At 37.8% G+C, this 17,303-nt stretch overlaps 1 protein-coding gene across 2 annotated transcripts in view; it reads left to right on the forward strand.

Moving 5' to 3' along the window:
- Window positions 1-17,303, forward strand: part of LOC122063584 (RNA-binding protein 28-like) — a 28,859-nt gene that overhangs the window by 4,768 nt on the left and 6,788 nt on the right. The window contains exons 5-14 of one of the 2 annotated variants that reach the window (XM_042627289.1): window positions 3,384-3,514; window positions 3,733-3,828; window positions 3,957-4,035; window positions 10,663-10,796; window positions 11,742-11,881; window positions 14,067-14,117; window positions 14,219-14,301; window positions 14,420-14,474; window positions 14,565-14,679; window positions 16,753-17,269. In XM_042627289.1, coding sequence (XP_042483223.1) covers window positions 3,384-3,514; window positions 3,733-3,828; window positions 3,957-4,035; window positions 10,663-10,796; window positions 11,742-11,881; window positions 14,067-14,117; window positions 14,219-14,301; window positions 14,420-14,474; window positions 14,565-14,679; window positions 16,753-17,269 — 1,401 coding nt within the window. The remainder of the gene's footprint in view (window positions 1-3,383; window positions 3,515-3,732; window positions 3,829-3,956; window positions 4,036-10,662; window positions 10,797-11,741; window positions 11,882-14,066; window positions 14,118-14,218; window positions 14,302-14,419; window positions 14,475-14,564; window positions 14,680-16,752; window positions 17,270-17,303) is intronic. The other variant, XM_042627290.1, reaches the window with a different exon arrangement.

The following is a 17,303-nucleotide window of genomic DNA, read 5'->3' on the forward strand; positions in this document are numbered from 1 at the left end:
CCATCCCTCCCCCCACCCCCCCCAAACAAAAGAAAGGAAGAAAAGACTCGTTATTGATTATTTGTATCATTGTATGGACAGTCAATTCATGGCTGCTTACTATTTCGAATGAAAAGGATTTATTGAAATGTTATGACATGTGTTTAACCAAGTCTTTTTGGCTATGTAAGTATTTTTTTGGGAGAGTTGTAAGATCTTTGTTTTTCACTATACCACAATAAAGTCTGGTGTCACAGCTTCACAGGAGTGATGTAGATCCACATTATGGAAGGAAATATGAGAGGAATAAGGGTCCAGCTTTAGCCCACCTGAGTGGCTAGGGTCCAGCCAAGAAGCCAGCCGAACCCCTACTTGGTCCACCTGAGTGGCTAAGTCCAAATTGTCCTAGGACTCTATTTGTTTTCCACAGAGGTTTATTATTCCTAGTCCAATTTTGAATTCCTAGTTGTAGTAGGAGTGTCTAGTCCTATTGGGAAACTAGCTCCTAGTTGAAGTAGGAGTGTCTAGTCCTATTAGGAAACTAGCTCCTAGTAGTAGTTTGATTGTTATTCTGCCCTCTATAAATAGAGGAGCCTATGTACTCATAATTTCATATTTGAATAAAGAATAATTGCAGTCAATTGCATAGAACAGCTGGGATAACTGTGGGTGAGAAGCTCGGGCCGAGACAGTGCTCCTCCCCCACTTTTTCCTTTATTTCTTCTTGTTTAAAGCTTTATATTTTATCCTAAAGTTACTGGTGTTGAAGTATATGATTGTTGTGAGTATTCTGAAGTTCAGATCTGTCCAAGTTACAAACCAGATTTGATTCTCTCTCCTGAAGCCTGCGATTATTTCTCCTAGGTCAGAAAATCAAGAAAGCTTGTAACTTCACAACCAGCCGTCAGAATCCTCTCAACTTTGGGGGTTTTTGTACCCTCCCTAGGGACTATCTACGCCCAAGAGAGCATCTCAATTGGACTCCTACAAACCTGGCCGCACCTCTCTCTCTCTAGCTCTATAGCAGCTCTTTCTCTCTCCTATCGAGTTGTGTTTTGGGCTGGTTTTGCTCCTATATGGGTATTGTATCCTTGGGAGTTTATTTGATGGTCTTATTTCTTTGTTTCCTGGTCCTATTTGTATTGTTTGGGGTTATAAATTGCTGGGGTAGTTTCTTGTAATCTACTTTTGCATTAAGGAGCCTACATACATTTCATGTGGACTTCAGCTCTTGATGTGATTGATGGAATAGTGCTCCGAGCCTCCGACTTTAAAGAATTTATCTCAATTTAAGAGATGATTGCTTTCAACTTAGATATTGGAAGAAAGATCTCCATATGGTCTTATTGACCTAGAAAGAGCTTATGATAGAGTCCCTATGGAGTATCTGGCAAATACTAGAGAAGGGAAGTGTTTCTACTTAACATGTGAACATAATTAAAGATATGTATGATGGTGTGGCGACTACTATGAGAATTGTGGGGGAGGGGTCAAGGTAGTGAATTTCCAATTATATTTGAGTTACATCAATGATCAATTTTAAGCCCTTATTTGTTTGCGCTTATCATGAATGATTTTACCAGAGACATTCAAGAGGAGGTTCCTTGTTGTATGCTTTTTGCTGATGATATTGTTTTTGTGGATGAGACAAAAGCAGGGATTAACGCCAAGTTGGAGTTATGGAGATCAACCTTGGAATCAAAGGGTTTAAAGATAAGTAGAACGAGGATGGAGTACATGATGTATAATTTTAGTTACGCTAGGATGGATAATGTGTTGGTGAAAATTGATGAGGGAGATTCCGCAAAGTGATTATTTTAGTTATCTAGGCTCAATCATAAATCAAGAAGATGATATATACGGTGATGTTCGATGGAGAATTAAAATAGGATGGATGAAGTGGAGAGGTGCGTCCGGAGTGTTGTGTGATTGACATATTCCTTTAAAATTTAAAGGAAAGTTTTATAGGACAATCATACAACCAACTATGATGTATAGTACGGAATGTTGTGTAGTTAAGAAGCATAATGTAGATAAATTAAATGTAGCGGAGATGAGGATGTTGAGAACTTGAGATGGATGTGTGGCAAAACTAAGAAGGATAAAGTAAGGGATGATCATATTAGAGCTGATTTGGGAGTATCTCTGATACATGATAAGCTATGAGAAATTTGTTTGAGGTGGCATGACCATGTCCAACGGAGGCTTTTGGATGCTCCACTATGGAGGAGTGATTTGATTCAGATTGAAGGAACTAAAAGAGCTAGGAGTAGGTCTAAAATGACCCTAGGAGAAGTGGTGAGGAAAGACATGCATAACTTAGGCCTTGTATCAAGTGTGGCCTCGAATAGAGCTGATTGGATGGAAACGATCCATATAGACGACCCCATTTAGTTGGGATAAGGTTGAGTTTTTGTTGTAGATTGCTTTCAACTTCTAAGTGTCATTGCTCAGGATGCGTGGGTATGACCACCTACATGCCGACCCTCTTTCTCTTTCTTATAGTTCTGTTGATTCTTTTGCCAGTTTGTTGTTGACATACATTAAACTACCATCAGTGAAGTGGCACGTATTGGGTGCTTGTCATCCTAATTACTTATAAGGGATTCAATTAGCTCCAGCTTTTGATTTCTAGTTTTCCACAACCTCATTGCCTAGGAGATTCACCAAAGGAGTAAGGGGAGTCCCAGAACCTATTGAACCAAGATTTGGATTCCTCAAGTGAAGTTCCAATTGAGATGTCTATGGTCTCGATTGTTGGAACACTATGACAAGCTGATCACATTTATTTGTTGAAAGTTCTTGGAACCCAAAGGACCTATTTATGCTGAAAACAAAATTGGAGATGGGGTCCGGTTGCACTTGAGCCAAAACCAGATGCAGTTGGCCCATCTTGTCTCTAGGCTAAACATTTTGACCTGTTATCACTATAAGCATGGATGCCCCACTATGCATCCCAATCAATGCTTTCCATGTATTATACCATGACGTTACTTTAATTCTTTTCTCTGTTGTAAGTGTATTTGGATTTCTTCTTTGTTGGTACCAAAGTGTATTCATCTTTGTTTTGATATCAATTTTACTTCTTAACAAGGGTTGGACCAAGTCAGCCCTTAGGTTTGGGCCAACATGTTGTTTGGCCCATTGATGCCTGGGGTGCAGGATCTGAGCCCCAATCTAGGATCTAGGTCAAGAGATTTGGCCCCAACCTAGGATTTATGTGATTACAATTATGGTTTTCCTCATGATACCTGGGCTTTTTGGTCACGTCTTGCATTAGTATAATCATTAGTATTGTATGTGTCTTTGCTTACACTTATCCCTTTTTCTGGTTCATATTCGTTTATATTTCTAGTATTTGGGCCCGTTGCTGAAATTGGTAATATATATTCATATATATGCAGTGCTGTTACAGACGATGCTGATCGTGCTATTGAGCTGAAGAATGGTGTATCTATTGGCGGTAGGAAAATTGGAGTTAAACATGCCATGCATCGTCTTCCCCTTGAGCAGCGCCGGTCAAGGGCAAATCAAGGTTATTTGTTGTGCTGTGGTTCCAGCTTGTGTTCTATAATGCTCTTGTTACTTTTATTACACACTTTTTCTACCCAAAAAAAAATAAAAATTTACCTTGATTTTCTTCCCCCCCCAATGTCTGGATTTTGTCAGAAAAGGATTAAGGATATCTTAAATTTTAGTTGCTCATCTTGATTGATACTAGTATATGAATATCTTTTCTGGTATTTGTCTAAGTTTTTCCAGCTGATGATACCAAGACAAAAGAGGACAAAGAGAATTTGTCTGGTGGTGTGGTCCAACATGAACAAACTCCCAACTTGCAGAAAATAGGTGATAATAAAATGAAATGCTGCTTAATTTTGTTTTCCACTTTTTCCTCTGGTTGTTGGCTATTTTTGTACAGTCATGTTTCTTTCACTTCTTGAGAAGTGAATATTATGAATGCATATAAACTTCAGGGGAGTCTGAGGGAACCAGGAAAGTGAAGACAATTTCCAGTGATCCTTGTGATAAAGTGGATTCTTCGAAAAAGCAGAGGTAGCGACTTCTTTTTGACCTTTCTACCGACTTTAGTGATACTATGTATTTGATGGCAAGATGCTAGATTTTTGGATGCCAACCTACTTCCTCGTGGCTGAAGGATTGCTTCTTAGCCTAAGTATATGGACACTCAATTACTGTAGCTAGAAACATAAAAGCGAAAGAACTTAATGAGAAAATAGTTTCTACAAGCAATATCTACTTGTCATTTTGATTCCCATATTTGTTAAGCAATTTTTCCATTATTATTATTAGTTAAAATAATAATTGATTCATAGTGAGATCCATAAAAAAATGTACCCAAATTAAGGTACTTTAACCAGAACAGTCTCAAGTATGAATCAATATTCTTTTAAAGTTTTTTGTTGGTTCAACTTGATTGTGCAGTGATTCACAAATTGATTGAAAAACATATTGTTCCTCTTGATTTCTTTTACTAATGCAAACATACTGTGAATGTCTTTTTCTTGATTTATGTTTCTTATGTTGCCTTTTCTTCATCTTTGATTAATTATAGTCGTAGTTTAGGTTTGTAGTGGTATGCATTTGTTTACTAAAAAATTTGTCCACCCCCTAGGGGGCTTACCTTCTGCATAGTTTTCTTTATTAAAATTAACGAGCCCTATACTTGCGGCTTCAGTGCTAGCAGTATTTTTCCTTCAATCTCAAAAGAAAACCCACCACTAGTAGATCCTCTGATCGATCTGCATTTCCCATAGGATTGCCTCAATTTGTGATCTGAGCCCCTGGTACTAGCTTGAGTTGAATGAGATTTTTGTTGTTTTGTACTTTTGTCATAATATTTGGTTTGTTGTGCTAGAGAATCCTTTAGACCAATTTCCTTGAAATTACATTGGCATCTTCTTTTTTTTCCCTTTGTCACATTCTTCTTATACCATCCCATGCGGATTCGATAATGTCAGATCTGTTCATTATAGGCAGTTAAAGGGGGTGGGGGAGAGAAAAGAAGAAAAGTGTCTTCCATTTTAACTCGGACCAAAACCCACCCTCCATTTGAGTATGCCCTACCAAATCCCCACCACCCTTTCTCTCCTTTTTCTCTTTGATCAAACCCCTCACTTAGGGTTCCGCAAGCAACAAGCGAAAAAAAAAAAAAAAAAGGAAGAAGAAGAAGTCGACAAAGAGAAATAGCAGAGAGAGCGAGCGGAATTGGAAAAAAAGAAGAAGAAAGAAGAGCGAGAAGAAAAGAACAGGAGAAGAGAAGAGAAAGCAAGAGAAAGAGGAGAACTTACATACCTGGTTCGAAGGCTCCCATGAGTCGCCTCCAACAGTAGCTCCTCCTCCAAGCAAAGGAGAAAGGCTCAGTCGAAGTCTTCGTTGCAGTTGTCGTCGCCGTCGCCGTCGCCGTCGCCATCGCCGTCTCCACCCCTCCTCTATCGCATGTTGAATCACAGCTCCCCTTGCTACCTTCGACCACCACCATTGTCACTCTTGCCTTCCAGCGGAAGAAGATACTTCTCTGTGTCGATATATGAACCCTAGCCCTTGTTTTATGCTCACATCATCAATCACTTCCTTTCCCTATTTACCCTTCCTCTTCTCTTTTATTCTTCTTTATCCCATATTTTTCCTTGTTCCAAGTTTACCCCTTTACCCCTTTCAGTCCCTAAATGACATCCCTCTCTTATATCTTTATATTTGCACTTCCATAATTACAATTGTGCCATTGCCTTTATAAACTTCAGTTTATTTACCAATTTGCCACTCCTCTTATTTGAGCTTTCTATTATTGCCATGGATTCCTTTGTGTTCAAATTCCACGACAATTTGGTCTCACGATCTGTGGTACGTATGTTGTCAAAGATCAATCAGATCATGTTTGAGTCAGAGGACGATGTATTTGTTGAATTTTCTGTTTCTCATTATTACGATGGTACTTTTTGTGAAGAGTTTCTAATGCAGTTTGGCGATGGATTCAGAATATATTTTATTTACTTTCCATTTTTAGACTTAGGACTTAGTTTGGCATACTCTTATTTGATGAGATTTTATTTCTATCTTAGATTAGATGCAATATTTGTTTCAGTAGGAAGTAGGTTTATTTTCAGCCTTTAAATAGTGTTTTTGTACCCAACTGAGAATGAACTTGAATGAATTTGAAGAAATATGTTTTGGTTTGAATCGATGACTGCTATGGGTGGTTTCCTCCTCTAATATTCTTTATTCATCTCTCTCGTTTGGTTCTTCCCGTATTCTCTTCTTCTTCTTCCTCTTTATTATTCTGGTTTCCTTCCCTTCCCCTGTTCTGGGTGATCATCTCAGGCTTACGAGAAGTGTTGCTGAATCAATAAATCCCATCGATTGCATCTGGGTTTACGGATCGAAGTTTTGGGTGCCATATGCGAACCAAACCCTTGAGCTCTATCCTTCAAAGCCCTCTTCCATAGTGAGCAGATCAACAAGTTGCAGATCATACTTGCAACTATTGCTGGTTCCAAGTTTCAGACTCAATACTCCATGTATTGCTTGAATCTGTGAACTATACTGGTTAGGGTTGATCCAGCAAGTTTGGGCAACAGTAAATCTGGAATTTCTGAACTGTTGAAGGAGATTCTTGTGGCTGAAGCTCGATTCCTTTCTCTGGTGCTCAATGTGAACCCTTGGCTGTCGTGAGGTTGAAGAACACATCAAAAGTAGGTTTTATTTCCTTCTTTCTGTTAAATCCCGGAATTACCCCTATTTTTTCCTTCTTTTTCTTCCAACCTTTTGCCTTAATTTTGCTTCCTAATTTACTTCTTCACAATAATTCCTAATTCCCTCCATGTCCCATCTTTTACTTGAACCTCCATTTACCCTTTTAAGATTCCTTTTATTTACAAGTCTGCCACTCTTTTCTAAGTTCTTTTAATTACTTAACTGCCACCCCCTTGAGCTTCAGTTTAATTACAGAACTGCCATTAGTCTTTATATTTTGAGTTTACTACTTTATTGTGGGCCCTAAGCGATCCGATTCCTGTTCTTGGAACCCGAATCCGCATCAGTTTGACTCTTCTCAAGTCATCACTAAATTGGGTCAATGTTGGTTGGAACAACGAGACAACATTTTTGATCGTGACAATAATGTGTGCACTCTCTAGGCTTACCACATGCATAAAAAATTTAATCTTCATGGATTGGTTGAGTCAAAGAAAGTGATACCCCCAGTACAACTACAAGACGTACCAAATGCATCAACACAAATGGAAGACCGTCCTATTGTGGAACATGTGATGATAACCAAAAGTGAGAAAATCGTGGATTAAGTAATGAAGGACAGCAATGCAATGCCAATTGTTCACCAACATGAGTTTGTTCTTCCCCATGATTTTCCAAACTTGAATGCACCTCCATAGCTTCACATCTTGGATTTTGTTCACAATGCAGACAACGAGCAATTCACCTCCGGTCGTGAGTTTTTATTGTTATCATTCTTTAAAACTCGTCCATTCTTAACATCAGGAGAGTTGATGCGGATGCACAGCCTTGGATCGATGCAAACCCGTATAGGTATCTAGAAGGAGATGGACTGGATCCAATTTGGGATTAAAGTTTACCAATTTGGAACCAAAGCTATTAGGATCCTTAGGATTTATTTACTTCTATTTTGGGATTACATGCAATATTTTATTTTGTTTACTTAAGTAGGAAATAGCTGTTAGGATTTAGTTTCCAATTAGTTTTCATTAATTATAATTTCCAATTAGAGTTAGCTTCCTTCCATGTTGGGTTTTCTTTTGTTATTTATACCAATTTAACCGATGGTTGAATGATGAATTGAATATTTGGTTGAAACTTTGGTGGTTTTAATTGGTCATGTGACCTTCCTCCCCCTTTTGTGTGATTCTTCTCTTCTCCCCTGCAACTCTGAGTTCACTTAGGGATTTTTTCCCTTTCTCTACAGGCCCTCCATCAGCACCAAGGTTTCACTCAAATATTCAATTCATCATTCAACAATGCAATACCCATCGGTTACATTGTTATAAATGACAAAAGATAACCCAAAATGAAAGGAAGCTAACTCTAATTGGAAACTATAATTATTAATGGAAACTAAATCCTAACAACTATTTCCTACTTAAGTAAACAAAATAAAATATTGCATGTAATCCCAAATTAGAAGTAAATAAATTCTAAAGATCCTACTAGCTTTGGTTCCAAATTAGTAAACATTGATCCCAGATTGGATCCAGTTCATCTCCTTTTGGATACCCATACGGGTTTGGATTGGTCCAAGGCTGTGCATTTGCATCAACTTCCCCGATGTTGAGAAAAACACGTCCACGAGTTTTAAAGAATGATAATAATAAAAACTCACGAGTGGGGGTGAATTGCTCATTATCTGCATTGCGAACAAAATCTAAGATGTGAAGCTATAGAGGTGCATTCAAGTCAACAAAATCATAGGGAAGAACGAATTCATGATGGTGAACAATTGGCATTGCATTAATGTCCTTCATTATTTGATCCACAATTTTTTCACTTTCTGTTGTCATCACCTGTTCCACAATAGGACGGTCTTTCACTTGTGTTGATGCATTTGGTACGTCTTGTGGTTGTACTAGGGTTATTACTTTCTTTGACTCAACCAATCCATGAAGATTAAAATTTTTACGCACGTGGTAAGCCTAGAGGGTGCACACATTATTGTCGCGATCAAGAATGCCGTCTCATTGTTCCAACCAACATCGACCCGATTTTATGATGCGTTGAGGAGAGTCAAACACTTCACAAAAAACACCATCATAATAATGAGAAACAGAAAATTTAACAAATACATCGTCCTCCGACTCAAACATGATCTGATTGGTCTTTGACAACATATCTACCACATATCGTGAGACCAAATTGTCGTGTTGTCTCTCATCAATCAATAAATGAGCAGGTTTTCCATTTGGCAAATGAACTCGGAATTTGAAGGCAAAGGAATCTATGGCAATAACTCAAATAAGAGGAGTGGCAAATTGGTGAATAAACTGAAGTTTATAAGGGCAATGGCACAATTGTAATTATGGAAGTGCAAATATAAAGATATAAGAGAGGGATGTCATTTAGGGACTGAAAGGGGTAAACTTGGAACAAGGAAAAATATGGGATAAAGAAGAATAAAAGAGAAAGGGAAGGGTAAATAGAGAAAGAAGGAAGTGATTGATGATGTAATTGTAAAATAGGGGCTGGGGTTCATATATCGACACAGAGAAGTATCTTCTTCCGCTGGAGGGCGAGAGTTGACGGTGGCGGTGGTCGAAGGTAGCAAAGGGAGCTGTGATTCAACTTGCGATAGAGGAGGGGTGGAGACGGCGACTGCGACTGCAGCGAAGACTTCAACTGAGCCTTTCTCCTTTGTCGGGAGGAGGAGCTACTGCTTGAGGCGACTCATGGGAGCCTTCGAACTAGGTATGTAAGTTCTCCTCTTTCTCTTGCTTTCTCTTCTCTTCTCCTGTTCTTTTCTTTTATTTTTTTCTGATTCCGCTTGCTCTCTCTGCTATTTTTCTTTGTCGATTTCTTCTTCTTCCTTTTTTTTTTTTCACTTGTTGCTTGCGGAACCCTAAGTGAGGGGTTCAATCGAAGTGAAAAAGGAGAGAAAGGGTGGTGGGGATTTAGTTGGGTAGACTCGAATGGAGGCTGGGTTTTGGTCGAAGGACTTTTTTTTTGGGCTGTTACAGCAGGGAAAGGGGTTTGCTGGTTAGGAATCAAAGGGGGTTTATGGAAGGGTAGGGCTGCTGAAGGAGAGAGTTCAACGAAGGTTTTTTTTTTTTATTTGATTGCTGTTCTTAGTCTTTGCAGAAACTAGAACAGAGGATGGGGAGAAGATGGGAAGGAAAAGAGGACGAAGGACGAATCCTTCGGCTCTGATATCACTTGATGGAGGGCCTGTAGAGAAAGGGAAGAAATCCCTGAGTGAACTCAGAGTTGCAGGGGAGAAGAGAAGAATCACACAAGGGGGGGGGGGAAGGTCACATGACCAATTAAAACCACCAAGGTTTCAACCAAATATTCAATTCATCATTCAACCATCGGTTACATTAGTATAAATAACAAAAGAAAACCCAAATAAAAGGAAACTAACTCTAATTGGAAACTATAATTAATGGAAATTAATTGGAAACTAAATCCTAATAGCTCTTTCCTACTTAAGTAAACAAAATAAAATATTGCATGTAATCCCAAAATAGAAGTAAATAAATCCTAAAGATCCTAATAGCTTTGGTTCCAAATTGGTAAACTTTGATCTCAGACTGGATCTGGTTCATCTCTTTCGGGATACCCATACGGATTTGGATCGGTCCAAGGCTGTGCATCTGCATCACGTGGACATGGGGGACTGACTTGATTTATGATTCCTGAGCTTGGGCCCAAGTTTTGTAATTGGTGATAGATTTTGGAAGTAAATTTTATTTTATTTTGGAAATCTGTTAATTTGAATATGTTGATCTGGCTGCTATTAACTATTGCCTTATATTCATAAATTATCTATTTTGTTTTGGTTTTGTTTTTTGTTTTGTTTTGTTTTGTTTTTGTTTTTTTTGTTTTTCTATATGATTGATGATTTCTGATCCTATTATGAATGGTTGATGCAATAATGTTGTACATTGCATATTTATCTCTTAGTTTGATGCTGTGAAGGGTTGCGAGAACAGTCATATTTGGTGGATTTGATAGTGCTGAGATGGCTGAGGAAGTTCTCCGCCGTGCCAAAGAGGCTGGCTCTGTATTATCGGCAACGTATCCCCTTCCAAAGGAAATGCTTGAACTCCACGGTTAGTATCTTTCAATTTCCTTTATTTCTGTGCATCTTGGCATTTTATTCGTAGATGGGTGGTGTATACATGTTTCTTAAATCAATTTGATATTTTCTATAACTGTTGGATGATTTAGCTATGGTCTGATGGATTGTCTTCATTGTATTTTGCATTGAAAGTTTGGGAGGGAAAAATTTTGAGTATTCAATGCGTGGCGAAAATGGGGGTGTTTCATCCACTGGGTGTTTGCAAATAAACGAAGGTGAAGGTAGTGAACTGGGGAGTTTAATAGTGAGAAAAGAGATATAAATAAGCTCATCTCTTACCCTTTACATTGCTGGTCAGAAATCATGAGGGAAGGCAGTGTAGAAATGGTCCCCCGCAGAAAACTATTGTTTAGCTGAATTCTTAGTTTCTTACATATAAATCATGATTGGTGGAAGGGGTATTCGTGTAGCTGAACTCCATTTTAAGGGACAAACTATTGATAATAAATCCAGGAGAGACATGGGTAATGGATTATCACCATGTCGAGGAATTTGAAGAAATTTATCTGATGGACCCCACTGTAACCGCTTGGTTTGAGTTTGATATGGACTTCCTGAAGAAGAAACATTATTGTTTGGAGAATTCTGCATCACCTTTTTTCTACTTTTTTTTTGCTTCTGTTGCAGTGTATATCTTTTGAAGTTTCTAGTGTCCCTAGTCTCTTTGAAGGTCTTAAAAAATGATGCCTTTAACTGAACGATAATGGTCTGCTATCGTGAATAACATAGGAATATTTGGATCTTCTTTTCATGCTGCGTATTAGCGTGGTTTCATGCTGAATTTGCTAAATCAATGGCTTTTCAAGGGGAATATCACTCTCAAATGAACTGGAGCCTTTCGCATGCTTATGGGACTACAGTTCTTTCAGTTAGAGCCGAGTACTTGTGGTTTAAGAAACTTGGAATATTGTTGCAGGGCTTGCTCGAGATGGATGCAAACTGGATGCTGCAGCTGTACTTTATTCAAGTGTTAAATCAGCGCGTGCCTCTGTTGCCACGTTACATCAGCAAGAGATAAAGGGTGGATATATTTGGGCACGTCAGCTGGGTGGAGAGGTGTGAGATATACTAGATAGTTTACTGCCTTCTTTAGTGTTAATACATTTACAGTTTTTGTATATTTTCTGTCTGAAAATTCTATGTGCTACTCAATCCATTTGTACTTTTGATTACTTTTAACGATAAAAGGTTAACCATGATCATAGACAACTGTGAATTTTCTTGTGAGCTACCACAATTTATCAATTTTTTTTCCCTCTTAGATGGCATGCTAAGAGTATGTAATACATATTTTGACGGGGAAGGAAAGATAATTAATGATCCTATTTTGTGATCTATGATCAGGCACTAGCATTCAATTTTTTTTTTTAATTGTTATTTTTTTATCTTGATCTTAAAATATATAAAGGACGTCCATGCAAATAACTAAATTTTATTCTCCCCGATTAAGGAAATATTTTATTTTGATCTTAAAATATATAAAGGATTAAATTTTGGGGGTTTATTTGATCATACAAGAGCTTCATTTTATCCAAAATTCAGGCTCATCTGAACCCTACTTTGAGAGATACAGGTTACTTTAATTTTGACCTAATCTGTAGTTTATTTCTCAGTTGTAGCTTCTGAGTTCTGATCAGATCTGAGTCTCTTGTTTGCCTTATGTTTAGAGCCTATCATTAGTCCTTACTGGGGTTGATTACATCTTACATAGCTACAAATGTATGTTCTGTGCAAAATCCCTAATCACATTTCAAGCGAAGACCATTTGCCGGTAGTTTATTGATGTTGATGCCTTCAAATTTTTTTGTTGCAGATGTTCCTTTGGCCAGAGAGTTCCCCCACATCCTGACATTATCCTTGAGATGCTTTTTCTTTTATTCATGAACAATCCAATTTCTTTCATTACTGTTCGACCCAGCAGATTTGAATTGTGTAGCAAATGCAAAAAACAGCTGCTTCAGAGATGAGCAGGACTGAGTGGAGATTTGCAGATGAGGGGAAGGAACTCAACCAAAATCAAGCAGACCAAAGCAATATTCCCTAATATATACCTTCGTATCACATTCAGAAACAAATGGCTCGATGACCCTTGATATCTTTGATAAAGATAACATCTCTAGCCAGCTTAAAACCTCTCTTCATGAACTGTTCAGGTGTCAAAACTTTTTTGAGGACAAAACCCCAGCAAGCATAATACCATTGGTGGAGCATTCTTCCAGATATTTGCTCTGTCTTGTCAATCTCTGATTCTTCATCATGTGGAAAATTCTTATAGTATTTCCTGAAAATCGCCCCCTAGAACCATCTCTTTCTCCTTTTGTCTTCTCTAGAGATCATTATAGAGATTCGGCACTCTTAGAAGCAGGCTTGTGCAATGCTCTTCTCAAGTTATTGGGATTATAGTTATTTTCTGGCTATTTCATAGTTCTTAATCGGATTTGTTTCTGTAAGATTCCTCAAGAATCCCGTGACACTTAGACATCATTTTGTCTCCCTGAGAATGGTTCCCCTATCCCCGTGAAATTTCTAAACAGGAGAAAACATTACTCCTTGTCTTTTCAACATATTACAATTGTTAATAGTTATGGTAGGTCAAACGTCACAAAGCTACTAAAACTGAGATTTCTCATGTTTCTAGGATGGAGGAGAACCAAATTTTGACTTGTTGAGTGACCATCTGGAGTAAATTTTAGTTCTAACCTGTGGTCATGATTGAAAACAAGCTCAGTTGGGTCTATAGTGTGACGTTACATGGCTCATGTCAGGATGAGGTTCTTGAAATGACTTGGCCACCTTCCCACCTTCCCATCCTCTCATTTTTCTATTCCTTTCAAAGGGAGGAGGAAACATGACGTATCAAGCAGTGTTTTTTGGTGTCTGATACATGGAAATACCAGAAAAACAAAAGGCTTGTAGTTGTTACATTCTTCCATGAAATGTGAAAAATTTATTTCATGTCAGTGATGAAATCCTTCCTACCCCTCCCCCACCCCCCAAATAAATAAAAAAGGAAAAAGAATCCTGATTCGATGAGGATGCAAGGTAAACCATTTCCTCATCCTAAACATGAAAATACTCGCCAATTTGATGTTTATTAATAGTATGTGGAGCACAGTTTTCTATTATATTTTCCTCGATTGTGATACTGATTTCTAAAAGGTTTTGTTTCCTTGTATGAGTCTCTTGATAATGTATGCTTAAAGCAGGTCTAAATGTGTGCTTTCTGTTATTTGTGAATCAGGGATCCAAGACTCGTAAATGGAGACTTATAGCTAGAAATCTTCCCTTCAAGGTCAATTGTTTACTGGTGTGGCTTAACTGTTTTTTTTTTTTTTTTTTTGTTGTTGTTGGGGGGGATTGTGTAACTAAGTTATTCTTTAAAATATTATGCAGACAAAAGTCAATGAGTTGAAAGGAATATTCTCCTCAGCTGGTTTTGTGTGGGACATCTTTGTTCCACAGAAATCTGAAACTGGGTATATGCTTTACATCTGTCTCGTTTTTTTTTTTTTTTTTTTTTCATTTTGAAAGTGAAATGGGTCTGAGCTTTGTTTCTGTTTTCTTGTTTATTGTCTTCTTGTTTTCTCAATGCAGATTATCTAAGGGATTCGCATTTGTTACGTTCACTTGCAAGCAGGATGCAGAAAATGTAAGATTGTCTATACACAACTTGTGTTGAGAATAATGAGAACTTGGGTATTATAAAGGTTTTCAGTCTTTTTTTTTTCCCTCTTTACAGGCAATTCGGAAAGTTAATGGGCAAACATTTGGTAAACGACCCATTGCTGTTGATTGGGCTGTTCCCAAGAAAATATATACAGCTGGCGTTAATTCAGCTGATGCACAAGAGGATGGTGATTTATGGCTCTTACCTTTTTGTCGCCTACTGTTCTTCAATGTTGGAGTCCTTAATAATGCATGAGTCTCTTTACTTAAATGTTTAGAAACTTTTAATTGTGAGAGAAGATAGAAATGTTGGCTTCTGCAACTTCTATTCTCGGGTAGAAGTAAGTTTAAATAATGTGATGTTTCTGATACTCCAAAATGTACCTGTCCATTATATAGTATCTATTTATATTGTGACAGTGTGACACATTTGACTTATATTTCTTTGATTGGATCTTGGCTTTCTCACCATTTATTCTCAAATCAAAGAAAATATTGAGATCATGTCACAATGACACTTATATGCTCTAGAAGTGCCTCTGATGATAAATTGTTGTCTGGTGATAATACTTTTGCTCCTTCTCTCAAATAGTTCAAGTTAGACTTCAAGTATTTATTGTGTGGCTGTTTCTGGTATTTATGTTTTGTTGGGGGTAATTACGTAATCTACCTAAGATATATGGCATTAAGTAGGGTAAGAACCATCCCTAATATGGCTTTAAGTAGGGTAAGAACCATCCCTACTGATCACCTCCTCTTTTTTCTCTTACTCTCCCTTTTAGTCACTGTTAGAGATGTTCTGAACTCAGTTACAGTTCAGAATGGAGTATTTTGAGATAGCTGAAAAGCCTGAAATCCTATTTTCACACCTTGTTGGGATAAGGCTTAGTCAAGTTTATTGAATTGTATGTGAAATTATCTTTGACCTTACAAAACTTATTTTAGCTAATCTCTTGATTATTTTACCTTAGGATGTTGTTGTTTCGGGTTATCCTTTGGATGCATTGTCTTTTGAGTTCAAACTAAACTACCACATTTACCTTTTCTATTTGTTCCCCTGGTTGTGCTTTGGCTTTTGAGTTCAAACTAAACTGCCACATTTTACCTTTTCTATTTGTTATCCTTATTGTTTATGCATGCTTTTGTTCTTCTTTATGATCAAGATTTGTCAGAGTAAGCAATACCATGTGCTCATTGAATATGTAATTTTTGAGGGTCTTTCTGTACTTCATTATGTGCTTGCGCAAATTGCCAGTGTGTTTTCATTTGCTTGGATATAGATGGAGTTAATGCTGTAAGATTCAGTTAGTCATTAAAAGGAACAGCATTGGTCACATGTCTGGCTTAACAGTTATGGTGTCTTGATTTGGAAGCACACTTGAGTCTTCAAATCTTATAGCTGGCAGCACCAATTGTTGCCTGCCACTTGCATACACCTTGTTTGTGTCATCATTTTATTGCATTGCCTAGTTTCTGATACTCCTACTTCTTTCAGCGACAACCTTATCTTGTTTTCCTAATTCCTAGTAATTATAATTGTCAAGGCATCGCCTGGGAGTCCAAGATCTTTCTTGGGTCCAAGGCGATTGCACGCCTGGTTGACACTTCACAAGTGTACGTTGATTTATGTTTATTGCTTTTTTTTTTCCCCAATGAATATGCTTATTAATCCTATATTTTGTTTATTATATGTTGATTTTCTCATATTAGGTCATGGCTAGCATAATTATATCATATTGCATTGATATAATTGTATGTTGCATATAAACATAATTATATAAAATAATCATTGCTATATTACATTTAGTCACGTCAAATGCCCCTTCAACGCCTTGGGTCTCCTAGTCTCTCTGACAGCTATGCTAGTAATCATATTATTTGGATTCTCTAAAAGCCTCTTCTTCTGGCCCATTTTCTGCAGTTTTTTCCCTTAAACTTAGCACTTAGAATCTGGTGCTCTCAGGTTTCACACCACCTGCTTTGTAGTTTTTTTAAACAAATTCCATTATACAACATTTGTTAATTTTTATAATTATAAAATCCTTACATTTGGCATAGACATAAATATGTTGGTGGAAATACCAACTTCCCTGCGTACTGTTGGATGGGCGGTACCTTTCAAGCTTTGACTGCCGTTCCACCTTTAGTCTTCTATGGGATTGTAGTTTGCCTCAAAGGCTCAAAGCTTCACTTCCTTCTTTTTCACCCTTCCATTTCCTTGTATCATATCATTTTCATTGGGCTTTATTTTCTGTTTGCAGGGCAACTGAATGATGGACACGAGGAAGGAGACTCCAGTAGTGATGATTTGGAGGATGGTATTGGTGTTACAGAAGAAAATTGTGAAAACACCCTTGTTGAACATGATGTTCCAAAAGACTATAATGCCATAGATGACAGAGTTCCCAGTGAAGAATTGAATTTTGACGAGGAGGCAGTCATCACGAGGAAAGTACTAAAGAACTTGATTGCATCCTCTGCAAAAGGATCAATGCCTTCAGTTACTGAAGGTTCCATGATACCTGAATATGAGGAGGAAAATGTTGACAATGCTATTGAGCCTGGGAAAAATGCAGTGACAGTTAAATCTGAAAAGTCGCCCAAAGTTGTAAAGGCAGATTGTCAGCTGATTGAGGGACAGGAGTCGCAGGATAACTTGCAGGGAACAATTTTCATTAGCAACCTCCCGTTCGATATTGAAAATGAAGATGTGAAACAACGGTTCTCTGCATTTGGGGAAGTGAAATCCTTTGTTCCAGTTCTGCACCAAATCACTAAGTATGATTGGAATCTAGATCCCCCCACACCCCCC

The sequence above is a fragment of the Macadamia integrifolia genome, unplaced genomic scaffold (assembly GCF_013358625.1).
Source record: "Macadamia integrifolia cultivar HAES 741 unplaced genomic scaffold, SCU_Mint_v3 scaffold1370, whole genome shotgun sequence".
In the NCBI taxonomy this organism is placed as follows: Eukaryota; Viridiplantae; Streptophyta; class Magnoliopsida; order Proteales; family Proteaceae; genus Macadamia; species Macadamia integrifolia.